The 27,302-nt window shown below is 51.0% G+C and overlaps 1 protein-coding gene across 6 annotated transcripts in view; it reads right to left on the bottom strand.

Annotated features, from left to right (window-relative positions):
* Window positions 1-27,302, bottom strand: part of Capzb (capping actin protein of muscle Z-line subunit beta) — a 109,863-nt gene that overhangs the window by 60,182 nt on the left and 22,379 nt on the right. Inside the window, exon 1 of one of the 6 annotated variants that reach the window (XM_037203135.1) lies at window positions 2,648-2,728. The exons of the other annotated variants lie outside the window; for them this stretch is intronic. Coding sequence (XP_037059030.1) covers window positions 2,648-2,713 — 66 coding nt within the window. The 5' untranslated portion in view covers window positions 2,714-2,728. Of the gene's footprint in view, window positions 1-2,647; window positions 2,729-27,302 lie in introns of those variants that run through there. 6 annotated transcript variants of the gene reach the window in all.

Genomic DNA, 27,302 nt, shown 5'->3' with positions numbered 1-27,302 from the left:
TGGTTAAGCAGGAAAGCACCTGTCACCAAGCTTGGCAACCCGAGTTCAATTCCTGGGACTGACACAGCAGAAGGAAGAACTGACTGCCCACGAGTTGTCCTAACTTTCACAAGTGCACCTTGCCACATGCACACACGCAAAATAAATGAGTTAATTTTAAAAAGGGCTCGCTCTAGCCAGTAAAATGTAACATAATAAACTGTGCCAACTGCTGTCTTAGGGTAGGTACGGAGGGTAAAGCCCACTCTCTCTCACTGAGCACCTTCCCAGTCACAGTTTGCTGCTTGGCACTCCCCTGACTCATTCACCGAGGGCCACCGTACACCACTCCCCATAGACATACAGCAACGCTAGAGAAGGGACAGGAGGGGAGGGCGGAGGGGAGGGGAGAGGGGGGAGAGGAGGAGTGGGGCAAGACCAGCATAGAGCAGAGGCAACTCGGTGCACAGCAGGCTCCGGCACAGAGAACTAAGTTCCAGTACCTTGGAACTAAGTGAGGAAGGTGTGCCGAGAGAATGGTGAGGACCAGGATGAGGGTGGGACATTCTGCGGGCAGGCAGCCATGGGAGTCCCCAGCATCAAGAAGAGGTTCTGATTCATATCTGACACCTGCACTGGTCCAGCTCATCTCAGGACCTCTGAAGGCACTAACGGAGCAGGTCAAAGGGTCTCATAAAACACACAGGAATCCTTAGGACGCCACAACCTTTGAGGATTATTGCCATCCAGACTCGACCAACCACAGCAAGCGTGGGGCAGGGGCCCACTTTGTATCCACCAGACATGGCACACGGCTAACTGGAGCCAATTATATTTTCACATATACATATATGGCAGATTGTTAAAAAAAAAAAAAAAAGTGTGTCCCTTGCTCAAGATGGTTATATACGATCATTTATTCTTGGAGAACAAACTCAAGAAAAGAAAACAAAGTACTCCCAACCCTGCGGCTGCTTTTGCTTAACGAGGCATTCAGTACTCGTAAACTTCTTGCTTGTGACATCCACTTTTATGGCAAGGTATGTTGCCAAGGCCACGGTGGTATGGACTTGGCGCACCGGCACAGAAAGCTATTGCAACATGTCAGGGTACAGACAGGTGGGCTGACTAACTCCATTTCCCAGGTCTGCCCTCCCACCCCATCGACTTGGAACCTTGGGGTGGTTTCTTCACCTCCACCAGCCTCCCTGTGTGCATGTGATGGGGACAGTTATGGCATAGTGACTCAGGAATAATGAATACGAGATGTCAGCACACAGCAGCAGTATGTGTTTAAAACCTGGAGCATCTTATGTAAATATCATTCAGGCCTCACATATGTAAAAACTTGATCTAAGGGCTGGAGAGACGGTCTAGAAGTTACAAGCATGTGTTGCTGCTCTTCCAGAGACAAAAAAGTTCAATTCCCAGTACCCACACCAGGTGGCTCACAACCACTTACAACTCCAGCTCCAGGGGAATCTGCTACACTTCTGGCTTCTGGGCATGTGCGCGCGCACGCACAGCCACACACACACACACACACACACGCACGCACGCACGCACGCACGCTATCACTATTTTATAATACTCTTCCCATCTTATTGCTGCCACCAACTAGACAGCATATTCAATCTCACTTTGCCCTCACAGAAATGAAAACCCTGGAGCGGGAAATGTACTCAGCTGGTAGAGTACTTGCCTAGCATGTGAAGGGCCCTGGGTTCCATCCCCAGCATAAGCCAAGAGCATGGCGGTACATATCTGCAATTCTAGCACCTGGGAGGCAGACAGAGGCTCAGAAGTTCCAAGTGATCCTCACCTACATAATGAACTCAAGACCAGCCTGGGACACCCAAGATCCTGCCTCCAAATAAGGGCCTGGGCAGGTGCTGGAGAGATGGCTCAGTGGCTATGAGTTCACACTGCTCTTGCAGAGGACCTGAGTTCCATTCCTAGCACCGGTATCAGGAGGCTCACAAATGCCTGCAACTCTAGTTCCAACGTATCTAACACCTCTGGCCTCCGAGCATGCACATACATACATATACATACTTAAAAACAGTAATTTTAAAGAAAGAACGGAAACTCTAAGTGAGTCGATTTAAGCTAGTGTTTCTCACCCAGAAATGACTTCTGCAGGACTTGCCCTGCCCTCGCCTCTACCTGACCTGTTGTAGGAGATGCATGAGAATACTTTTGCCTGTCCCAGGGAAAGGGATGTTGCCAGCATTTAATGACAAGAGCTCAGGGACTCCACTCAACATCTCCAATGCAAAGGACAGCCACCCCATAATTGCCTGGCAAAGAGAGTCAGTTTTTGTTTTTGTTGTTTGTTTGTTTGTTTGTGGGGAGGGAGGAGCTTGCTCCTAGTACCTGGTCAAAACAAGGGCCCTCTTCAGAAACACCTGGCATGCATTTATCAAAGCCCACTCAGGCCCTAAAAACTTGGGGGTTTTGGAAAATAGACATTAGCAACCTTCCTCACAATCCAAAAGAAAATGTCTACATATGTAAGCTGAGCTCACTTGCAACTGTAACCCTGACACACTGGGACTTGTGGGATTACCTAGAAACTCAATTAACAGAAATTTGACGCAAGAGCCCCATTCGGACCTCTGGGCAGCCTCTTTGGACCCCCAAACCCCGGCATGCCATTCCTCCTCACCCTGAGGGGTCTCTGCAGAAGGCCTTCCTTCCAACCGGCCAGACTGCACCCGCTGGCAGGCACCATTCCTGCCCGGCAACCTCAGGAGGACTCGGTGCTCGTCCCAATTCATCTTAATTGGAAATGTTTCACAACAAATTTCTGGGGCTAAGGATGTTTAACTCTCATTAGGTTAGGAAATGACTAAATACTTCCCATAAGTGAAGCAACATGGGAAAGCCTGCTGACAGCCCGTAAAAAGTTAAAATTAGAGCAGACTGGAGCCACTAGCTAGGAGTCGTCCCAAGTCCAAGGGGTCCAAAGGGAAACGGCACCAAGAACACGAAGAAAACAGGATTAAGGTGAGGGGGTCCCTGGGAAACAATCTAGGAGACACCCCCATTTTCATAAGGTCCAGAAAGGTCCATACCTTTCATAAGGTATGAGTGAACTTGTCTGTTATACGTGGATGTTTATGCCCCTCAAACTCATGTAGCAGCCCAGGGAATGATGAGGAGTCACACAGCTATCAGAAGATGGAGATGACCTTGTCCAGGTCTTAACAAGACATGCTGTGAAGCTTCAAACTGTGCTCATCTGTTACTGCTGTAGTCAGCAGGCAGATACCTAAGTATATATATTTTAATATTTATTCTTTGTGTATGGATATATTGCTGGCATGTATGTCTATGCACTCTGCACATGCCTGGTGTCAATGAAGGTCAGAAGAGGATGTCAGATCTCCTGAAACTGGAGTTATAGATAGTTGTGAGCCACCATATGGGTGCTGGGAATTGAACCTGGGTCCTCTGAAGAGCAACAAGTGCTCTTAACCACTGAGTCACCTCTCTAGCCCTCCTAAATGAAGTACTAGGAGGAAACACCCAGGAGCAAGTGAGGATGAGATGCAGCAGAGGAGGACGTCCTTCCTGTGGCTAGATGTTTGTGTGACTTCCATCTGTGCCTGGCTTTGGCCTGTTTGCCCTCTGAGATACCTCCTAGATGGATCCTACCCCTCCTTCCTCATTCTAACTGAAGATGCATGGCTGGGTCCCTCTCCCCTGCCTGTCCATAAAACCATCATTCTTGATTCACAATTCGACAACTAGGCATTGAGTGCCAACCTTGGGCCAGGCCCCGAACTTGGCCCGATGTATGAGATTTAGTCATAATTATCACAGACCTGTCCAAATAGCCACCTGCTGTGGGATGTGCACATGAAAGAACATGAAGACACAGGCAGGCACAGCAAAATGGAGTGATTAACTTGGTTCCTGTGCCCATCTTCTTAGGCTGACCTCCCTCACAGTTACTTCCTTTTTTTGCAAACTCCAACCCCTTGACTAAAATGGCTGCTTCCAAATGCCTTCCTTCAGAAAGCAAGCTTTCTGGGCTCTCCCGCCCAGAACACGGTGGTTATGGGATGGGATGAAAAGGAAGTAGCCAAAGAAAGGCCACTTCACTTCACCTTCCACAACTCTCTGCCCATTCAATTAGTCACTCAATAATTATTTATTGTCTCCTAGGAAACAAGCTCTGTTTTTGATGCTAAGTAGTGAACACAAAGTCCCTGGTCTTTACAGAGCTTACAGGGCAGTAAAAAAATCAGACTCAATTAAGAAAAAAAAAAAAAAAAAAATCAGCTGGGACAAGAGCTTGAGGGTCTGAAAGCGTTAAGAGCGGAAGCTTCTGAAGGACATCAGCGGAGGTAGGAAAGATTTGGCTCTTGCTGGCTTTCACAGGACTTAAAAAAAAGTCACAAAACTGCCTAACATGCCTGGCAACAAGTAAAATAATGTCCACATGGACGAGAACTAACAGTCAAATAAAATACCACAGGCTAAAATATCCCCTGGAGAGTACAGACTGGTACCAGAGTGTCATCCAGTCTTCTGCAGACAGTCAAACCTGCCCTGCTAAGCACACACAGAGACAGTCCCTAGGAAATCATCAACAAAGAAAGCGTGTCAGTACCTATGGAGGGGACACCAAGCGCCAGGCATGTCCCAGCCTGTGATAAGCCCCGGCTGAACACAGTACACACACTATCCCAGCGCTGATAAAGCCCAGAAGACTCCCAGGGACATGGAGGGGGGGTGTCTGTACCCCAGGCAGCTCCTGGGGGGCCTGCAGGGCCACACTGCACCTCAGCAGTCCAAAAGGAAGGGAAGGGCTGATGAGAACCCTCCTGTCCTGAGCGCCAGCACAGCACAGGGAGGGGACGAGCAGCTGGGATCTGGTGTGGGAGGTGACTGGGCCTTATCAGGAGTGACTTGTACTCAGTTACTCCCCAGCCACTCAGAGCTTGTTTAGCCTGGGCCCTGGCATAGAGCCCCATCACTCCATCAGTGGGTGCTTTCATCTCTGTCAGAGGGAAGGCTTGCACTTCTGCGCTAGGTTCTCTGGACTCTTAACTTTAAAATCCACTGCTCTGTGTACGTTTACAAGTTTCTGAAGAGTTCCACAGAGAAATGTCAACACCTGCATCACAGGAGACTAATTTTCCAAAATCAGCCTAACTAGGCACTCTACCCTGTACAACGTGCCTGGTCACCCTCCCCCTACTGTACCCACTTGTGTCCGTACCTCTGTCTTCTTGGAAGTGGGGTGAGTCTGTGACTGTTTCAACAATCCTACAGCAAGCCTAATGTTGAGTGAGTGCTGAGGAGAGGTGAGACTGGAAGAGAAGCTCAGGCTCCATGAAAGAGACTGGCCCTAAGGCACTTCCAGCTCTCACTGTGACTACAATATAAGCCCCTAAGCCAGAATGACCTGGCAGGATGTCCCTGAGCCGATAACCCACAGAAAAGGCTGGAGAAACTTTGGAGACACCAGGCCTTGGGCAATCTTGTTGGATGACAGTATTATGCAAAATTCTTGTGATGACCACTGGGGGGCAGTCTCACTAGAGATGAGCTCTGTGCAGAGAAGACCAGCAAAGGGCCTTCTCCCCACCTCTCCTTCCAAAGACAGCAGAGTCCGCAGTTAAGGGGCAGAGCGGAGAGAGAGGGTGAGGTAGTGTCTAGGAGACAGGAGGTGGTTTTAAAGTTCAGAGTGCATGTGGTCTGGGCATCCTTTGAAACATGGCATATCTAACTCCAGAGAGGACCAGGATTAGGCCTGGTCTCCCTGACTGGTTAGGGCAGATCTGGACTGTAGAGGATCTGTATGTAAACAACCCTGGAGGCCTTGGAGCCTGCAGAGCTGGTGCCTCGGTTTACATTCCTGGGAGGTTTAGCGAACACTCACTTCACAGACAGCACTTGGGGGTGGGGGGGGCTGCTGGCGCCTGGAGGCTGGGCTGACTTACCACAGACATGTCTCACTTGACCAGGACTGGCCTCAGATGGTCTCGTGACCCAGCAAGCAATTGTTTAAAAACAGAATCTGCTTTCTGCCTTGGGACTTAGAACAGTTTGTGCTGGGGGCTATCTGGGAGAGAATCGAGGGCAAACCCAGCCTCTGCGCCAGGTCACTCCAGAAAAATGCACATTTTGGTTTCATAAAATGAAAAGTGATTCTTGTACTGAATGACTGCCTCTGGGAGGGACATTGATGAATGCGGCCAGGCACAAACAAAGTACCCTCGGGGCGGCATTTGTTTCCATCTGCGAAGAGGTCAAAGCAATACCTGGTTGGACAGAGGTACCTCCCTGAAACTTCGGCGTCTACTGCACATTGCCATGGCTGGGTCACCGACATCTTTTAAAACAGGCTAACACAAACATCATGTGACATACCACGAACCATCTAGTGCTGTCTTAGATCATGCAGATGGCCCTAGAGGATGGTGACACCTCAGGAAGGAGGGAGCTCAGGTCCCTGAACTGCCTGGCCTGCTAGCTCGTGTGCCTTATCTTGACAGAAAAACGAACTATTTAAAGTGCCCAGCATGGTGGCAGAAGCAATGTCATTTTGACAGCACATCTTTCCCACACTGTGGAACTCACTGGGGCATAACGACAGGGCTTCTCTGCAGGGCACCCTCTGGGCACCCTAGGGCCCATTCTTGCCTGGTTTCTCTCTATTGACACAGGCTTTCCATGTGGGCTGCCAAGTCTCTAGGAAGGAGGGGGTCACTGAAATTGCCAAGTCACTCAGCACCAACAGAGGACAGACCCGAAAGCCAACATCCACCCCGGAGCATGGTAACAGGCCTAGAAGAGCCCCAAGGTGCCTAGACAGCTGACCCCACAGTGGGAACTGCCCCATACTTCTCCACTGTGTTTGCTCCAGCGGAAACTCAGCAACCTGCACACGGCTCCCCGTCTCGCTCTCGAACCACCATGGATGGCCCTTCTCCTACACAGTCCTTTAGGAACTGGCGCATCCGGACTGAGTCACAGGCAAGAGCTGGAGCTGCGCTTCTGCCTGCAGTCTCAGCCTGCAGAACTCTGGGTAGTTTCTTCCTGGGGACTGGAACTCACTCTGCAAACCTGGTGGAAAGGCGGGGTTCTCTGGAAGGACCAGGTCCCAGAGTCTCGGGAGGGACAGCTGTGTTGGCATCTCCTGACGATGGTAGACTGCTCTCAGCAAGCAGGTCTACTTCGGGCTCTTCTACCTGCTGTGGACGGCAGCTGCCCTCACCTCCTGTACCCTCCACTTCTCCTACACACAGATGGTGGCCACCTATGGTACCCGCACATATGTCCTGTGTGCTAAAACCACCCCCAGCCAGTACTTCTGCAGGCGGTGGCTGTCTGTTTCCATGCCTTGGACATACTAAGGCAACAGGGATGGCAAAGCAGAGAAACACCCAGGTCAGACAGCAGACGGAGTCAGTGCTTGGCTCCGCCAGACTCCGCCAGACTCCGCCAGCATGTTCTTGGGCCTGCTTATGCCAGCTGGATGACCTGGAGCAGAATCCTCGCACGAGTAGCTTGCTTACCTGGCCAGGCTTGAAAACACAGGGCTGTTACACTGACGGGAATCTCCAAACCTTCTCAATGAGGCAACTTGTGGCCCAGATTGACCAGGAACTCACTAGACTGGAACTCAAGAGCAAGTGGACCGGGACCCAGATACAAACCCTTCACTCCACACCTGAGCTTTCCACCTGCTCAGTCATAAGCAGAGACTGAGGAACGAGGCTGGGCTGGCTTCCTCAACCAACAGTACGGTGGAGGTTCTGTCGGGAGACCTGACCGTGACAGCACTGAAAGGCAGGCCCTGGGTTCACCGGAAGGAAGTTAGAGAGGGAAGGAGGGGAACACACGACTCAGACCACTCTGAGTTTCCAGGTGAACTGCTCATCGTTAAGAATATTCAACATGCAAACCAACTTCAAAAGAAAAGGGGAGACAGTAACATGGCAGCTGTCACTGAGCCACTGATGAGCAGCCCGTGTCCTGGGGAGGATGGCACCAGTTTCACAGGCAAGCAAAGGGAGCCAGGAAGCTTAGGCCACCTGCCCTGGAGCCACAGCACTAGGACACGACTGGTCTTCATGCCCCAACGGTCTACACAGACCGCTAACCAACAGGCTCCACCGAACATCAACTTCCAGGAACAGGCTGCTGGCTCAGAACCAATCAGCAACAGCGAGTCTTCTCTCAGGCTGGGCAGGGCTGGGGCAGTCCTTCACCAATCTGTCTCCTTGGATTACAACCAAGTCTCACACACACCACTACTGACAGGTGATTTCTTGAAAACACTAAGGCCTTCTGGAGACAGTTTCTCTGGTTGATGGTTTCCTGGCCCCTTCAGAAGAGTCCACAGGGCGCCATCACCTATGGGCTGCTCATTAATGGTTCACAGATGTCTACAGCTGCCGCCTCTGCACGATCCTGGCTGGTTTCATATAACCATCGACTAATCCTCCACTTTGTCAACTGGCAGCTAGACACATAATTAGGGGCAATCCCAAGACTTCTTCAATAAATGGCATGTGTGCTGTCCACATCCACCTCAATGGCACCAGAAATGCAAGAAGACTCTTCTCAAAAGCCAGACAATTAATCCAGTGTCCTTGTATTCCAAACACAGAAGAAAACTGTTTGGAAAAGGTCCACACATGCACTGGCCAAGAGAAGTGAATGCCTTTTGTAGCAGGCGTGGCCAGCCGACAAAACCCTTTTCCTAAACATAGTTACAAGGTAGCCTGGATGCAATCTATAATATCTGGACATGGGTTTACCCCAATAAAGCACTGCACAGCTTTCAAAGATGGGGTGGGGGTATGCCAAATCAGGTCCAATCGGCCAACAGCACAAATAGAAAGGTCTCAAAGCAGCAATATGTAAAGAATGTGGAGGAATGAGGGGCTAATGAAGTCTCCACCAACCCAAGCATTCTACCTACAAATATGACAGGGCTGTTTCTTGATTTAGGTCCAGAGGGAGGCTTAAAAGGAACACAATACTTGTGCATCAAATAAGCACTGGGTGGGCTGGGATGTAACTCAGCAGTAAAGTTGCTTGCCCAACACACATAAATCCCTGGTTCAAGCCCTGGCACAGGAAAAATAAACCAATAGCACATGTCTATTTTAAAACGTATTTTAACTTGTAAACTCACCCACAACGTGTACTGATCAGACCAAGGCCTATCTACTACCTCTAACACACCACTTCTCGGGCAGGGCCATTCCAAGTCCTCTCTACTAGCTATTTTGAGTGTATGGGCAACTGCTATCCACTGGAGTTGCTGTACTGTGTGCTGTGAAACAGTGGTGCTCTAGGCAAAGGCACCTCTGAACTTGGTGACTTCTTCCTACTTCCCAGGCCCATATGTGACAACATTTGATAGACTACACCCAACTTCTGCAAATTGCTGTCTGTGTGTCCCAGCTCAAAGATTAGACACCACACTGAACTGTCAATCACAGGTACAGAACAGCAGGACAGAATCCTGCAAGGACCTGTCCCCGCACCCCTCCACGATGTCACCAACGCTATTCTGCTGATGGAAACATACAATGCAATATTTTACCAACATGTGACATGCTTGCAATTTTGTTATTGTTGTTTTTCAAGATAGAGTTTCTTTGTGTAGCTCTGGCTGTCCCAAAACTAGCTCTGTAGACCAAGCTAGCCTTGAACTCAGAGATCCGCCTGCCTCTGCCTCCTGAGTGCTGAAATTAAAGATGTGTGCCACCACTGCCAGGCATGCTTGCAAATTTAAACTAAGACCTGCTAATCCTCTCTTCTGGTTTACATCAGGACCCACAGGGCAGGGAAATGTCAAAAAAATGATACTTCCTAGCTTCACTGTTCAAGACCCACGACAGACACCTGGCAAATCCGTGGCTGGCAGACAGGACCTCAGTAGCAAGACAGTGGAGGGTGTCAAGCCTGCACCTGCCAAGTCCTAGTAGTGGGGGTCTGGACAAGTCTGTCACCTTCCTGAGCCTAAATTTTTCCATCTGTTAAATGGAACCAACCACACTATCTCCTATGGAGGGTCACTGGAAGGCAGTGTTTAAGAAGCGCCTGTAAAGAAACCCACAGTCTAACACCATGTCCAGAGGCCAGGCTCCAATGCCTCTACGCAAAATTCAAGCCACGCCTGTCCTCTGCTTATTGGTTAACCTGAAGGCACACAAGTAGGTAGCCTCTAACAAGGGCTGAAAAATCCATCCTGTCAAAGGCAGTCATTTTGGTTCTTTAGCTAGACCAAGGCAATCTCTACCAAGGGCCTAGTCAGCCTTCCATCTGCAGACGTGGCTCATCTGAGCTGGTCTGCCAGCAAGCCGCACCTGCAGAGGCTCGAAGCCCTCCCATCCTCTGTTCTCGAATGAATGCTGAGTGCAGTGTCTCAAAGGAAGCTGTCAAGGGAAGGAGTCGAACGCCCTGAATGGGCAGAAAGAACTAGAGAGGGAGGCACCAACTCCCCCTGCCCCACTTCCAAAACGTCATGCTGACCGGGAACTAAGCTCAATCCTGGGCAGTACTGTGGAGTACCATGCTATCAGACTACCATCTAAAGCAGCCTGGTGAGGTCAGGCCAGCTCCCACTAAGCCAAAATGGCAGCCTCCACCTCACAGCCACAGAGACATCAGCAAAAATACAGCTATAGCTTTGTGTGTGTGTGTGTGTGTGTGTGTGTGTGTGTGTGTGTGTGTGTGTGTGTGTAGGTACATGTGCATGTGCACAAACGTACGTTGAGGGCCAGAGGACAACCCTTTCTTACTTTACTAGTTAGACAAGGCCTCTCACTGGCTTGGGACTTACTAGGTAGGCTATGGGAGCTAGCTAGCAAGCTCAAGGGCTCTGCCTGCCTCGACCTCCTCTCTGGGATTGTAACACACAGCCCTAAATAAATCCATCCTCCTGTCCTAAGACCCTGCCACCTCTCTGTGACATTTCCACAGGAGGAGGAGTCAGTTACTCAACATCTGGCTTGGTACCACTGAGCCGCAGAGGAAGCGGGCAGCACCCTTGGTGTGCAGGTGAGGAGGACCACTGAGCTGCAGAGGAAGTGGGCAGCACCCCAGGAATGGTACAGAGGTGGTCAGCAAATTCAGACCCCACCAGGTGTGCGTGCACAGCCTGCGGCTAGCCTCTGAACTCCAAGCTCAGGTTTTCCCCAGAAGATAAGGATCGTGGTGATCTCTGCTCTGTGCTATTCTTTAGAGAGGAAACAGGGGTGACTAATACATACGTGGGCCATGAGTCAACAGGAGAGAAAAGGAATGAGAAGGTAAAGAAGTCTCACATTTCAAACTAAGGGCTTCGCTGGCCACCTCTAGGGAACAGTGCTGGACTCTACATCACAGCACAGCTGAGACTGTGCCCTGGAGGCCCGAGGATCCACGAGCCGGGACGCTTCCACGGCCAGATCAAGGGGATGGACGAGCATGCTGATCTGGGCTGTGCATCTCTCTGTGCACCTGTGTGAAGGGACCGCTGGGAGGCCAGGAGAACACATCTCTACAGATCCCAGCACTCAGTTCCTCAGACGGCACTTCCCGTCCCCAGGCAGATAAACTCTCGTCCTGGTGCATCTGCCAATCTGACCACTTCCACTAAAGGTAAACAGCCTTGGCTGGGGATACAGCTCAATCATTGGAGCTCCAGCAGTCACAAGGCCCTGGGATAGACCTCCAGTGCTGACCGCTCAAAAAATGACAAACAGTCTCATAGCTTTCTGTAAAGGTAAGAAATGCCACATGGCTCAGAGGCCAGGAAAGGAAGAGACTGGAGGGAAAGACCAGGGTGCCGCCCCCGATTACCTCTACACTGTAGATCGCTAACCTACAGATGGCTACATACAGAACCCCACCGAGCACTGGGAGACACACTTGCCCAATTAACGTTGGAATGGTTTCCAAGAGAGACAATACACCGAGCCTTGACTGCCTCTGCCTCTCAGTCCTGTGAATGCCCGAGCTGCCTGGAGACTATGGCAGTGTGAGACCTGGGGTGAGGAAAGGGTCCTGCACCAGAGGACAACTCACCAGGGGCAGTAGGGTTACTGTCACACAAGATGTCCTAGTACTGTAGCATCAGAAAGGCATCTATCCAGGATCCCTCCACCCCCACCCCAGCACAGGGAAGCCAGATAAACTGCTACCCAGGGGCCTCAGCAAAGCCAGCTTCAGAACTCACTCACTCATGACAAAAAGAGAAAACATCTTTGCTTCACTTTGCCAAGTTTGTCTGATGGTTAGCTCATAAATTCTGCAACCAGATAGAACAGAGCCGAGTTCAGGAAAGCAGAGGGGGGTGTTTCCTTAGCTTTCTGCTCAGGGATAGGCAGAGGGCAACTCACTTTTCTCTCCTAACCCTTGACTCCCCAGAGAACAAGTGTTTGCATGGCCAACAAATGTTCAGCTTTCTGCAGAGGGCCAGACAGAATCCATCCATCCATCTGAGTATTGTTCTTACCTCCCACCACCTCCCCCGGCAGGAGGGACCAGGCCCATGGCTCCGAGGTCACACTCCTCACTTAAAGGATCGTGGGAACGCTTATGGAAACCCTTGTCACAGCTCTGCCAGCTGGGATAAGTGCTGGGGAGAAGCTGGAGAGCTGTGGAGTGCGGCTCTGACAGGACACGGGGGCCGCAGGCAGAGGCTGCACTCTGTAAACACGCACAGCTCAGTGCTTCGGGCGCAACTCAGGGAGGAAGGGGGGCACCCTCCGCGCACCTCAGCAATGTGATGCTCCCCGCAGCTTTGGGAAGGCAGATCGTAATGAGAAAATTCTATTAGGAAATGAACCAAAGGCAGCCAGAACATGCTGAGGAAAAGGGGGAGTTTCCCAAGATGACCCCCCTAGGCTTCCCACCGCTGATGCCCCTGGCTTCTATGTGGCAGGGGCCTGGCCCATCTGTCTGTGTGCTGTCTCCCGAGAGATTCTGCACAGGGCCCGAGGACCATGCCAGGGGCTGTGTCTGTTCCTCTGCTCGGAAACCAAAAAGGAGAAGACTCGGGTGCTGTGCCTGAGTCCCCAGTGGGGATGACCCGGGAGACCGGCACCGGCACTGGCACCAGCAAGGTTCCTTCACTTTCTTCCGGTTTCCCCTGTGGCTGAGGAGCATGGCTTAGCTCATTCGCACAGGAAGATTAATTCCAGAGCAAGGGGCAGGGTAGGAATCCGTTTCCAATCAACGATGGAAAACAGCTTTGCTCACGGCCAGATTTGTTCTTGCCTGAGTTCCCTCTAAGACCTTGCAAGTTCAAGGAGGAGCGTGGAGGTAGGTCTCAATGGCGACTGCCTGCCCATAGGAGCCTGCTGGCCTTGACTGTCCACTTGAAGTGGACACAACCTGAGGAAAAGGCAGGTGAAGTGCAGGGCTGTTTCAGCCCCATGGGTGGGCATCAGAGTTTTAAAACCATTGCAGACACCCTATTCCTGTAGAATGCAGCCACACACACTTGGAGTGGAATGGAAAAAGCCCATATCAAGTAGCAGGAATTTTGAGTTAAGATCTTTGTTTCTTAAAAAGCACCACAGATGCCGGGCGGTGGTGGCGCACGCCTTTAATCCCAGCACTCGGGAGGCAGAGCCAGGCGGATCGCTGTGAGTTCGAGGCCAGCCTGGGCTACCAAGTGAGCTCCAGGAAAGGCGCAAAACTACGCAGAGAAACCCTGTCTCGAAAAACCAAAAAAACAAAACAAAACAAAACAAAACAAAAAAAAAAAAAAGCACCACAGACTCTTGGGGGACTTCAATTACTTCAAAGTCCCGGTCCCTACACAACCCCGAAGCACTGGCCTCCAGTCTTTGCTGACGGCCACCTGGGGACCGTCCCTTCTTACAGGCAGCCTAATCACAAAGCACTAGCTGCTTGTAGCTCTTCTTCCTCCCACTGACAGTCCTTCTGTTTACCAGACCCATGTCCAAGCTATCCCAGTTCTTTGCCACACAGCATCCTCCAAAGACCGAAAGCCCCGAAGCAGAGCTGCTACAACCTCCCTGTTGGCCTCTGTTCCCAGCTCCACCTGCGTCCATGCACAACAGATGCAGGCCACTTACTGGGCAGCTCTTCCAGGGCTTAGTGCTTGCCACTTGGCATGTTCCTGACAGATCTAGCCCTTAGGTGTGTGTGTGTGTGTGTGTGTGTGTGTGTACACGCGTGTGTGCTTGAAGAGATCAGAGGACAACCTCTGGTACTGGTCCTCTCACCATGTCTAACCTTTTTCAGCAGGTTAGCAGGCCTGCGAGTTTCTGGGGATTCCTGTCTCCACTTCCCATCTCATCCTGTCTTAGGGCAGGAGTTCCAAATGTGTGCTACCACGTCTGGTTGTACGTGGTTCTGGGGATACGAATGCAGGCTCTCGTGGCTGTGAGGCAAGTGCGCCCCGCACCATCTCCGTAGCCCATCTGTTTGCTCTTGAGAGAATCGGGTCCTAACCAGAAAGAACTTCTGCTGCATCTCTTCCAGCCCACTCTCATGTGTAGTCCAGACACTTGGGTGTGTGGGGGTGGGGGAGGGCAGGGGAGAGCAAGGCAGAGCAACAACCATTCCCACAGCTAAAGGAACACACACACACACACACACACACACACACACACACACACACTACTGACTAGTCCAGTGAGCTGCCTAGAGTAATGGAGACACACTCATTCAGGAGGCACATTAATAAAAGATCCTTCATGATCAATGGGCACTGTAAATAAACGCTAGCAGGGGTGATGTGGAAACAATCCACTCTTTACGGAGATTAGGCATTTCTCCTGAAATCCAACCCTCACAGCTCTCTCCACCCTCGTGTGCAACGAAAAGGTGAATTTGAGTCCAGCCTAAGACCAACTGCTCAGGACAACCCGGGATTCTCAGCAAGGGGCCACCATGCTCGCTGTGGGATCTGGGCCGCCACAGTCAACAGACAGGAGGGACTCAGGATCAGCATCTGTTCATGCATCCACTCCACCAGCTCCCTCTGCTTCATCCCAAAGGCATATTATGCTAAAAGTTACACTTTCAAAGCCAGGTGTGGGGGCATGCCTTCAATACCAGCACTCAGGATTCCGGAAGGGGCAGGCAAATAGGTATCTGTGACTTTCAGTGAGGGCTACACAGTGAGCTCCTGCCTCAAAACAAAACAAACAAGGAAAAAAACCACAAAACTCCACCACTTTGAAAAGACACTGAAATTAGAGTGCGGCTGTCATGACAAGCAGGAAAGCAACAAGTGCCTACTGCATCCTGCCTGTCCTGCCGACCAGACCCTGCAGGGAAGGGACTCAGGGCACCTGGTGGCACACCGGGAGTCCATTTGTCCAGGGACTCGGCTTCCAAGTGAGGGAGGGGTGTACACAGGATTGCTGCAGCCCGGGCTGGGGCAGGAAAAGGAGCCTCCATGACAGACATGGAGGCACGGCCTGCGGACAGGGTGACGGGAGGGGGAGGGGCACAGCACACACATTCAACTTCACTCACTGAGCACACACCACAGCGGGCGGCAGAGCAGCATGTCTGCCCTAGCTGCACAACAGATGCCTGACAACAGATGCCTGGCGGCTCCCATCACCAGAACTATAAAACTGCAGGGGACCACTGGGTGGTGGCGGCAGGTGGCACAGGCCTTTAATCCCAGCACTTGAGAAGCAGAGGCAGGCGGATCTCTGTGTTCAAGGCCAGCCTGGTCTACAGAGTGAGTTCCAGGACAGCCAGGGCTACACAGAGAAACCCTGTCCATTTCACCGGCGACCCGGGTGTCTTGGAAACAAACAAACAAACAAAAACCAACAACAGAGGAATCAAAGCTGAACACTTCAGACATGGCATTGAATGCTTCTGGAGTGTCAGACACTGTTAGGATCTTTAAAATTAGGAAACCAAACTGCCAGGGGCCAAATTGTTGTCTAAACATCAAAATTCTGTGCCAGCGCACCAGCTCCTCTGCCGTCGGCCATCCCCCGCAGCCCTGGCCTCAGGAAGTCAGTTCGTGATCCTCCTACCTCAGCCTCATGTAACAGAGCCGGCCCTGGGATCCCGAGCCAATCACCACTTAAGCCTTTTGAACAACTAGATGAAATGCAGGCAAGATAGCTAGAAAGCAGTTTTGCAACTAAGTTTCAAATTGGGAAGAAAAACAATTTAAGAGTAAGCACACCAACCCTGAGGCTCAGGAATTCATAAAGATTGTATAAGAGGCTCTGACATGAAACATGTTCATTTCAGCAATATTCATAACAGCCCAAAGTGAAGGCAACCTTGATTTCCAACAAGTATAGTACCGTACAAAGATAACATAACACACTGCAACCTGTGATCATTAACAGGAAGTTTCCAAAGCTGTTAGATGATGCTGTTGGGAGAGGTGGAAAATTTGCTTTGCTAAAAAAATATGTTCAGAGAAGACTGGGGGGAAACACCAAAATGTAAAAGAGGTTTTGCCCATAAAGGGGAATGCTGAGTAAATTATTCCTCTCTCCCACCTCAACACGATTTCCCTGTATAGCCTAGGCTGACCTTGAAAGTGATCCTCCTGCCTCAGCCTCCTAGTGACAGAATTACAGGTGTGCACCACCAAGCCTGGCAAATCTCTTTTATTTTTTGCATTTTCCACAAGTAAAATACAAACTCTTCCATTTACCATATTTTCCTGATTGTTTGTATGTATGTATGTATGTACGTACGTACATATGGTGTGATCTCTATAAAAAGGTAAGGCATTGCAAATAAATAAATAAAAAAATAAAAAATAATAAATAAATAAATAAATGAATGAATGAATGAATGCAATGCCTCTCACCCCAAAAAGATCCCTTTACTCACACATCCCAAAGGAAATAGCCAGTTTGACAACCTGGTCTCTACCGTTGGCAAATGCTTTCTGATAGATATTATTTTCAGAGCAAAATAATTACTTTAGGGACTAAGGACATGGCTCAGTGGTAGAGCATTTGCCTAGCATGCATAAGGTCCTAGGTTCAATTCTCAGCTCCACAAATGCTACCAACTACTTTAAAATAGAATCCACAAGATCCACATACATGAAATGATAAACAGTGGCTCCCTGGGGCAGGGTGGGAATGAAGAGGACTAGAAATGGATAAGGCTCTTTTCGGGGTGAGGGAAGCATTCTAAAATTGGACTGTGGCTATGGTTATACAACTCTGTACAGTTACTAAAAATTTACAGAACTGCACTGTACACTGAACACGGAATTTTTATTTGAAAGAAACAAAGAAACAAAACCACAATCACAAGACTCGAGACGCTGGTGGCTTTGAGGGAGACAGCCACAGCTCAGGGCTCTGTTGCCAGCAGTCCAGGGCAGGAGCCTGTGGCACATCATGTGGAGGCTCACCAGATGCCCAAGTCAGCTCCAATTGGCACATGGCCTGGAGAAGGCAGGCTCACAGAAGAGACCATCTTCTCTGCAGAGAGGAGTGGAGATGGAGACCGTGGCGGCTCACGTGCCTAAGTGCTACACACAGCTCGGGACACGCTGTGTGCCGGAGGACTGAAAACACTTGGCTCTCCTTCACAGGACTAACTGCAGAGCCGCCGGGTCAAGATGTGCTGTGGAATCTGTGCAAGTGCTCAAGTCAAGGGGAGGAGACGGTGAAAGCTGACATGAAGAAGACTACAGTAATGCATGTGGAGGAAGTGAAGGGCGTTGATGATATGATGTAATAATGCAGTACAGAGAGGGCTTGGTGATTAGACGCCAGACCAGCTGGAGGCCTGCACAATCTCAGGAATTAACTGGCAATTAAGCATCAAATGCTTTTAGAATGTTCCTTTCTTTCTAAATAGGGTTTCACTATATAGTCTTAGCTGTTCTGGAACTTGTTCTGTAGACCAGGCTGGCGTCAAACTCAGAGATCCGCCTGCCTCTGCCTCCTGAGTGCTGGGATTAAAGGGGTGCACCACCACCACCCGGCATGTTCCCTTCCTTCTGTGCTCTACTCAAAAGTGGCACTGGGCCGAGGTTAGCTGCCCCTGCAGTGAGGACATGGAGACCAGCCTCCCAACACAGACAGGCAACTGCACAGTCTGCAGCCACATCTGCAGTGTTAACACGAAAACAGCATAACTGAACTTAATAGTTAACCCTGAGTGAGTGAGTGAGTGAGTGAGTGAGTGAGTGAGTGAGTGAGTGAGTGAAACACCCTTTCTTTGGAGGCGAGATGTGGAGCATCTATGCTGCTTTTCTACATCTTTTCAATCCTGAGATTTTTACAGCAGAACTTCTCAGACTCTCAAAGACTACAATCCATCTGTCGGTTGGGTCTTGTCGACCTAGCCCTCTCTGGGGGACTCTTTTTTCTCCAGACACTTTTTGTTTGTTTGTTTGTTTGTTTGTTTGTTTGTTTGTTTGAGACAGGGTTTCTCTGTGTAGCCCTGGCTGTCCTAGAACTCACTGTGCAGACCAGGCTGGCCTCGAACTCAGAGATTCACCTGCCTCTGCCTCCTGAGTACTGGGATTAAAGGTGTGCACTACCATACCTAGCTCTGCCACATTAAACAAAAGTGTTGAGTGTTTTGCCCACGTGTAGTCTGTGCACCACCTGTGTACAGTGCCTGAGGATACTAGAAGAGGGACTGGGAACTGAACCCAGGTCCTCTGGAACAGCAGCCAGTGCTCTTAGCTGCCGAGCCCTCTCTCCAGCCCATACATTAATTCTAATACCAAATATATGTTCCAAATGTACAGCCTCGCTGCCCCAAACATGACACCTGTCGCGCTGGTGACTACAATGGGTCCATATTCCAGCCCTCACGAGAACACCTGCCCTGTGAGCATTTAAAACTTTGGTCGGCCTTGGTGTGAAGGACTGGAAAGGATGTGGGAATGAGTTTAAATGTGGCCAAGGGATGTCGGCAACCTTAGACCTTGACTTTGAGGAGGCCTGGGGAAGCAAGGACCCTAGACCTCTCCATGGATCTTCTTCCAAGTATTGTGGGGATGTAGTGGTACAGCCACGTGACCTCAGTTGGCGAGCACATATCCCCCAAGCTCAGGACCAGGCCTCTGTCTCCCCCGTTCACAAACCTCACTCAAAGCAGAGCCAGCTGCTTGCAAACCATCACAATGCTGTCCCAGCAATGACTATCAGAAGTTACAGCAGGAAGTTTAGATTTCAGTGGAAAAGCCCTTTGCCTAGCAAGCTCTGGGGCCTGGGTTCAATACCAGCACTGCCCCTCCAAACAAACAAACAGACAAAAAACAAACAAAGTTCATCACCCACTGTCTCATTCTGACCTCGCACCCCCACTGCATCCTAAGTCACCTTCAGCACAGCAGAAGGCTGAGAGCCAGAAGCCCCAGTACTCTGCTTCCCAAGAGAGTCTGGAGATCGAAATTAGTATAGTGCCTCCCTCATCCTTTTAATCCACAAATCTGAGAAAAAATCTCCCGCCCCATTTCCTCTTTGAACCTGGTTCCTACTGTGACCATGTAGACCAAAGGATGGATGATGTAGTTAGTGTCCCACCCTCCTTCATTTGTGACGACGCCAAATATCACTGCACACAATTCCCCCTGCCTGGTGACCAGACTGACTTTACTCCCCAATGCGGCAACCAGCTGTCACTCAGCCACCACGGTTCCTAGGGAGGCTTTGCTGCGATGGGTCTCCTCACCTGAAGACTGTTGGTGCTGGTGCAGAGACTTCCACCGACTCTGCTGTTCCACCCTCCCTTCCATGCCCTCTGCTGTGCCATGCTCTGACCCTAGCAGCCACTTGGCCACCTGCTGCTCCTCTCCCACAAGACCTGAGGGCCCATCGGCTCAGGCTCTGGTTCACACCTTCCGGGCTGGTGGCTGCCCAGTCCTGGACTACCTGGCACTCCAGGAGACAAGGGTGAAAGGAGGCAGAGGCAATAGGAAGTGGAAAGAGACCACTGGCCATTGCCCCAGGCTGCCCCGCCCGCCCCGCCCGCCCGCCTGACTGCTCCCATCTGGCTCCCATCTGACCCACGCAGCTGGCCAGGTGGTTTTCATTTGCAGATGAAACCCCAGCGGCTCTGTGGCCACAGAAACGCCTGACCTTGGAGTCTCTGGGAGGCTGACACACACGCACAAACCATACTTGTGTGCCACTGAGCAGGGCTAAAAGGTCACACTCCAGAGTCAGAACCCTGAGGGCTACAAGAACCAAGTGGGGCTTCTTGGAGAGTCTGATGACAGCCAGCAAAGGAAGCACTAGGACTGGGGCTGAGAAACGGTGACAGTGCCCTCCGTGCCAGTCTCAAACTAAAGACACCTCTACATCGTATGCCAGGGTGCTCAAGGCAGGAGAAGCAGCTCTCAGGTAGAACTTCCAAATGTCCACACAACAGCACAGTACAAAAGAGAAAGACTGGATGCATAAAGCAAGCACAGTCGAGCCCCTGAGATGCCTCAAGGGACAGGGCCACATGCTGCTAACCCTGACTGACATGAGGGGGTCCCCAGGACCTACATGGTAGAAGAGTCAACTTCCACAACTGTCCTCTGACCTCCACAGGTGAGCTCCGTGTTGACACATGCTTTTTATTTTTATTTATTTATTTTTTTGGTTTTTTTGAGACAGGGTTTCTCTGTGTAGCTTTGAGCCTTTCCTGGATCTCACTCTGTAGACCAGGCTGGCCTTGAACTCACAGAGATCCGCCTGGCTCTGCCTCCCAAGTGCTGGGATTAAAGGCCTGCGCCACCACTGCATGGCGACACACATGCTTTTTAAAGAAGCATAATATACATACATGATGATGCCATTTTACAGGGAGAGTTGCAGGCTGCACTTTCAGCAGCGAGGGGTACTATAGGCAGGCACTTACTTCATGGGTGAGCTCAATCAGCCCGAGGAATATTTATGAAATATGTCCCAGCGTCACTCCCATTTCCTAGGCTAGGGGACTGAGGCAGAGATGTTAAAAACATGCCAAACTATGCAGCTAGTACTTGATGGGGCTGGAATGGAATCTGACCCCAGAATCACAATGTTAACTACCCTGCCCTACTGTCTGTAACCATGTTCTTTATTAAAAACAGCATCTATGCGCACATACGACCCCCAAGATAAAAAGTAAAAGGCCAGAGAAACACCCTCCACGTCTTGTCCCGGCCGTGGGAGGAGGCAGGGTTATCTTCTGTGCTGTACACGCCCAAGTTTCTAACTTTTCCACAACCACAAAAGCAGGGTGTGACTGCAGCATTCGTTTTTAAGACCTTAGAGAGCAAACAGTTCTGTGACTGGGCATTCAGGCCAGCCTGTCACGAGGCCAGGGCAGGGCTGTTAAGACGGAAGTTACTTAACTCACTTCCTCCCCTCAGGCACACAGTGGGAATGCCACCACTGAACCTCAGCACCATGATGATTAGGGGCAGAAGGGAACAGCTCCTGGCACACCATCTACCATGGCATCTGTCCTGGGGGTCCCAAACACGAGTCTTCACAACAGACACCACCTCTGGCCCACCCCAGGAGATGCTCTGGTCAAAGGAAGGGAGGCTGGGAAGCCTGCTTGGAGTCACAAGGCCTGGCAAAGACTGCGCCCTGAGATTCGCACGCGGCTCGCCCTACACCAGCTCCTTCCCCAGCCTGCTGGCCCTATGAGAGCGGCTGGGGAAGATGAGCAGGACAAGAGGAAGGGGTGCAGTTTCTCATCCACTTGCCCTCCAAGGGCCACACCCTCTCCATCATCGCAGCCCCCCAAGCCCAGCCAGGGGAAGCCGCCTCCCGCTGGGACAAGCCACTCACACTCTAAAGCAGCACACTCTAAAGCAACGGAACTTTAACTTAGGAGGAAGAGTTTTCATGGCAGCTATTTGCACCCCCCTCTTTTTAGTATTTTTTTTCCTTTGTTTTGTCTGCCTATATATATGTGCACCATATGTGTGCCCGGTACCAGAGGTCAGAAGAGGGCAATGGATTCCCTGGAGCTGGAGTTACAAGTTTTAAGGCCCGGGCCTCACTGCCCTGGGCAAGGGCTCTGCCTGAGTTTTACTACTGAGCTCTTCTGTTTTCCCTGTAAGACAAGGTCTGGCTCTGCAGCCCAGGCTGACCTGGAATTTGTGATCCAAATGCCCACGGTCTCTGGAGTGCTGGGATTCCTCATGTTCTGCCACACCCAGCTTTGTGATTCCTGTTTTATTGTGATCAGAGAGCTTAAGGCACCGGCCCCCTCTCCCCCTTAGCAGAAGGCTGTGTTCCATATACCACTGCTGCCTGTGGGCACAGCTACAGCAGATCATCAAGGCTGCAGTCCAATCTAGGCAGGGGAAGGGGCCACAGGTCCCAGCTCCTTCAAAGTGAACAAAAGTTCAACCCCAAGAAAGCCCAGAAGAGTAAAGGAGATGATGCCACTATGGGTGGTGGCCTTGACAACTGGAAGACTATGTCCCTATGCAAAACAACACCAGCACACCTGCACACAGGTACCCGCAGGGACTGACACCCAGCCACGTGGAGCAGGACTTGCTTGTTGTGTCCTGCCTTAAGAAACCAGACCATGGCGCTAGTGAGTTGGCTCAGCAGGTAAGAGTACTTACCACACAAGCCTGAACGCCTGCCCTCAATCCCAGGAAGCCACACTGGAAGGGGAGTGCTGCTTTTCCACCGTTGTCTCCTGACCACACCACAGCACACCACAGCACACCTGCACTCCCGAGCAAGGGCAGGAGACCCTGAGCATCTTGGGCTCTTTCCATTCCCAAGCAGAGTTCCTGCTGCGGCTCATCCATGAGACACAGAACTGCTGAACTCTGAAATTCCCTTCCAGTTCACCGTGGGGCCCCCTGGAGTGTGGCTCTGCCGTATGTGATGCCAGCTAAGCTGGCTACACAGCATGTCTGCAGGAGCTGAGTGCAAAGGCCCCTGAAGCAGCCCCTTGGCAGTGCCAGCGGAGGAAAGGCACAGAGACCGACCATCATCACAGGTAACTCATGCCCAGATGAGAGGACAGAGCCCAGAGGGGCCGAGGCTGGCCCAGGAGTCCTGGGAAGGGAAACCCTGAATCTCATCCCTTCACACTTTCGAGGTTGATATTCAGGCTGCTATGTGGAAAATCTTGTGCTCCTGAAGAAGGGGAAGGCCAGCTCGAGGGAAAGGCATCTAAGCTCGAGACACGAACACAGTGCTTGTTTTGGACAGGCCCCAGTGACATGACCGCCGATGTTTGCCTCGGGGATAGCAGAAAGATGTTTATTATTGGTAAAAATCATCTTTGCTGTTACATGACTCATTCCTGCCTGCGGGGGCTGCTCTCATCTGCAGCCAAGGAGAGACTGCTGAATTACCAAGTTTGCAGAAGTTATCACTGACCGATACTCAACACTGCAGGGCCACCAGCCACAGGAGGGCTGCGGCTGTTCTCTTGTTACCACCAGCTGTTTCTGCTTCGCTGAAAGGCCTAAAGGACATCGTCCGACTCAGCAACCCAGGTGGTGGTGAGGTTGCTCAAAATACCCAGGGTTTGTTTGGGGTTCAGTTCCAGGGGCAGGACTCAAGAGTGTGGGGGCAGAGGAAGGGAAGGAAGACTATGGCAGATGAAATCATGGGCACAGATGTCATATAAGCTAGTTCCAGAGTGAAAATGAACTATTCTGTAACCAACAAGCACATGAGCTTCCCTTGTACTACCAGAGAGAGCGGGACGGATGGAGAGAGAGGGATGGATGGAGCATCGTTACACCACCCATGCATGCTGCCCCTCAGTGGCTTGGCCCCTCAGCAGTGCTTGGGCCTGCTGTCCCTGGGTATAGCTCAACAGTGGCCCAGGGACACAGGGCCATTCAGTGACAAGCTGAGGCTGGGGGCAGACAATGCATCTCCAGACCATCTCATTCCTGTGGCTTGTCATCTCTAATGACTGGAAAGGGTCTTGTTCTCAACACATCTATACTAAAACCAACTTTTAAAAACACACTAACCAATGGTTCTCAACATAGGGGTCATGACCCCCTGGGGTTAGAAAAACCCTTTCACAGGGTTGTATATCAGATATTCTATAGATCACGTATTTACATTAGGATTCAACACAGTAGAAAAATCACATTTATGAAGTGACAACAAAACCATAGTTTCATGGTTTGGGGTCACCGCATGAGGAACTGCATTAAAGGGTTGCAGCAATAGGAAGGTTGAAAACACTACCCTAAATTCAGCAGTTCCATTTGCAAACACCAGTGAATATTTATTGAGCTTATACTATATGCCAGTAATAACACTAGGAAGCCTGACTTGATTATTCTAATTATTTTGTTATTTCTCTCCATCCCCAATCCCTTGACCAGTGACCACAGCTGTCTCCTGATGGAGCCACACCCGATCCACCCTCCCTCCTCCTCTATCTTGGGCAGAGCAAGCTTCCCAAGACTCAGACTTGGCTAGTCCTCAGTGCTGATGAGCCTCAAGGGCCCTTGGGAAAAAGAGACACCTGCCCTTGGTCTCAGGGGACTAGGAGGGCCTGCCCACCTCACCATCCACCTGGGATTCCCTCACTGAGCTCTTGAGAACAATTGTTCTACATGCCATATTCCTTCTGCCTAGACAGCAATTCCCACAGCTGGAGCCCAGAGCCTCATCCCACGCCAAACCCACTGTGGGCAGACTTGATTTCCCTCTGCACTGTGCCACCTGAGGCCTCGCTGAGCCCAGACATCAATGGCAAGTCAGATGCCTGCACTCCGCCACGAAAAGGTGGTGGTGGTGGTTTCAGGGCGGGGGCTGTCGGCTCCCAAGCTGCAGAGCAACTACAAGCATCCTGGGTGAGGCCCGGAGCCTAAGTCAGATTGTGAGTCCGACTGAGTGGTACAGAGAGCAGCTAAGGCCTCTTGTCAGGTGAAGAAGGGTGTCCATCCAGAAGAGAGCAAAGGGTCTAGAAGGACGAGGGGCTGAGGGCGGAGAACTCGATGTGAGAGAGCATGCTTAGCATTCATGAGGCTCTGGGTTCAGGTGGGAGGGAGGGAGGCAGATGGCCTGAGTATGCTGCAAACAGTCAGAGGGAAGGAGGGATATCTAGTACTTTCTAAAACCCTTGGCACCAGCAAGGGAATTGGTCCTTATTTTTCCCACCTATATAACTTGCCCTGGAATCGGGACTTCCTGACTTAGAGGATAGTCTGATGGACTCTGCAGGCTGTGATGGTGTCCTTGGATTCTAGGTCTGCCAGCCCTTCTGGAAGGACCAAGATGAGCACTTGGCTCTTCTGTTCTCCTTGCTCTCATTCATCAACGACACCATTGAGAATGACCATTAGCCGGGAAGCCTGAATGGTGAGCACGGGTGCTAACTTGGAAGAAGGGGGACGGCTGCTGGTACGGGAGAGACACCCTAGCTCTTGCGATGCACAAAAGGCAGCCAGAAGCAGCAGCTCACCAACATTTTTCTTGCCATCAAAGGCATCACAGTACAGAGTTCTCTTCTCCAGGAAACAGAACCTAGCTCACCCCTGCTAAAGGCAGGAAGTGGACAGACACAGCAGCAGACATGACGGCTGATGGCTGGCCACAGGTGCATTTAAAGTTAACACTGCATGATGCTACTGGTGTAGCTCATTTCATTGTGTGTGTGTGGGGAGGGGGGTGTATACACAGAGGTCAGAGGGCAACTGCAGTGTCTGTTCTCTCCCCTGACCCTTACATGGGTTCTGGGGAGCCATCTTTAGATGGTCTGGCTTGCTCAGCAAGCACCTAGCCTCTACCCACTGAATCATCTTTCCAGCCCCAAATGCATGATAAAAACAAAACACGAACTCTCGGGATATTAATAAAACCCTCACGAGAAGACCAGATGTAAATCCAAGACATGGCCAGCTGCTCTACTTGGAACTTAAGAACAAAAACAAACTCAAAACACCACCTCTCTCGTTTCATACAGAGAGTGGCATGCAGAAATATCTTTCCAACAACAGTGGCCTCAAAGCTCAGTGTAGAGTACCTGCCTAGCACAAGGCCCTGGGTTCAATCCCAGGAAGAGAAGGAGTGAGGAAGGGGAGGGAGGGGAGAGGGAGGGAGAAAGGGAAGGAATTAAGACCCCAGTCTTAGGTCCTTTACCACAGGTACTCTTAATCTGCACAACCACCCTCCTCCTGCAAGACTTTGTGCAGAGTTCGTTTTGGACTGACTTGCCACGTGAAACCCTCAGACTGTTCCACTTGGTCAATGCACGTGGTCTATTTGGAGAAAGAGAAGAGAGGAATCTGTGGCCAGAACCACTCAGACCCGGGGAATCCACGAGCCAAGACGAAAAACCACAGAAATCATACTGGGAGAGGGAAAGCCGCCGCCGTGGAGCCTCGGCGAGACTTCAGCAGTGGTATGCTGGCACGTGGCACCCTTCCTCCAGGCCATGGGACAGAGAGGCACTGAGGAGGACTGCCACGCTCACGTCGAGGGGACCCGCTCCAGGATTTGCACCAGCATTCAACATAAGCACCCGGAGACTGGTGAGGTGTAGACTGAGGGATGGGATGAGGCCCAAGAGCTGGGAGAAACTAAGCCTAGCTTTTTAACCCATCCCATCCCATCCCAGCAAGGCAGGAGGCAAGCCGCCATTCTAGCCAAGTCTTGTTGGAACTGAAGTGTGGCAGGAGAGACAGGCAAAACAAAAGGGATCAGAGTCACTCACAAGGGGGGGGGGCACTGCAACTAATGGACCCTTTAATTTATGAATTTCCTGAGGTTTCCAGCTAATTAGGCCCTTGGTCATACTGTAATGGATCAAATTTCAACTGAACTCACGAAACAGTTGAAAGTGGAAGAAGCCACGGAAATCACAGAGGACCCTGGGGACTGCAGACAGGCCTATGGCACTCGCTTCCGGCCTTTATTCCCACTAATGAGGCAGCTCTCATTTCCCAGTCAGTGGCACTCAGAGGGCATCGTATAAACCACCAGGTACACCTGGGGAGCCCTCTGCCATCCACACGTCTCTAATCTGAGGCATAGAACACACGGCTCCAAGGTGGGGAACAGCACTGACGACAACCAGTAAGTGCAGTCGATTAAAACACACCTTGCCAACCAAAGGCCCGCCCCAAGTGAAAAATGAGGAGCCGTTTCCTGCTCAGGGACCAGGAGCCAAGACAAACACCCAGCCGCAGACTGACACACTGCTGGAGGCTTTCCCAAATGACATGACACTTCCAAAATCAATCTGGTGGCATTAGAGTTGTGAAGGGGACTGGAGATGGCTCAGTGGTTAGTAGAGGACTGGGGTTCAGTTCCCGGTACCCATGTGACCGCTCACAATTGCCTGTAACTCCGTTCCAAGGGATCCAGATGCCCTCTTCTGACTCTGAGGGCCCTGTGCATCCAAGTGTTGTGTCTCCATACACGCATACAGCA

This window comes from Peromyscus leucopus, chromosome 2 (genome assembly GCF_004664715.2).
Source record: "Peromyscus leucopus breed LL Stock chromosome 2, UCI_PerLeu_2.1, whole genome shotgun sequence".
In the NCBI taxonomy this organism is placed as follows: domain Eukaryota; kingdom Metazoa; phylum Chordata; class Mammalia; order Rodentia; family Cricetidae; genus Peromyscus; species Peromyscus leucopus.
Note: the sequence above shows the minus strand (reverse complement) of the source record. Positions and strands in the feature narration are given on the sequence as shown.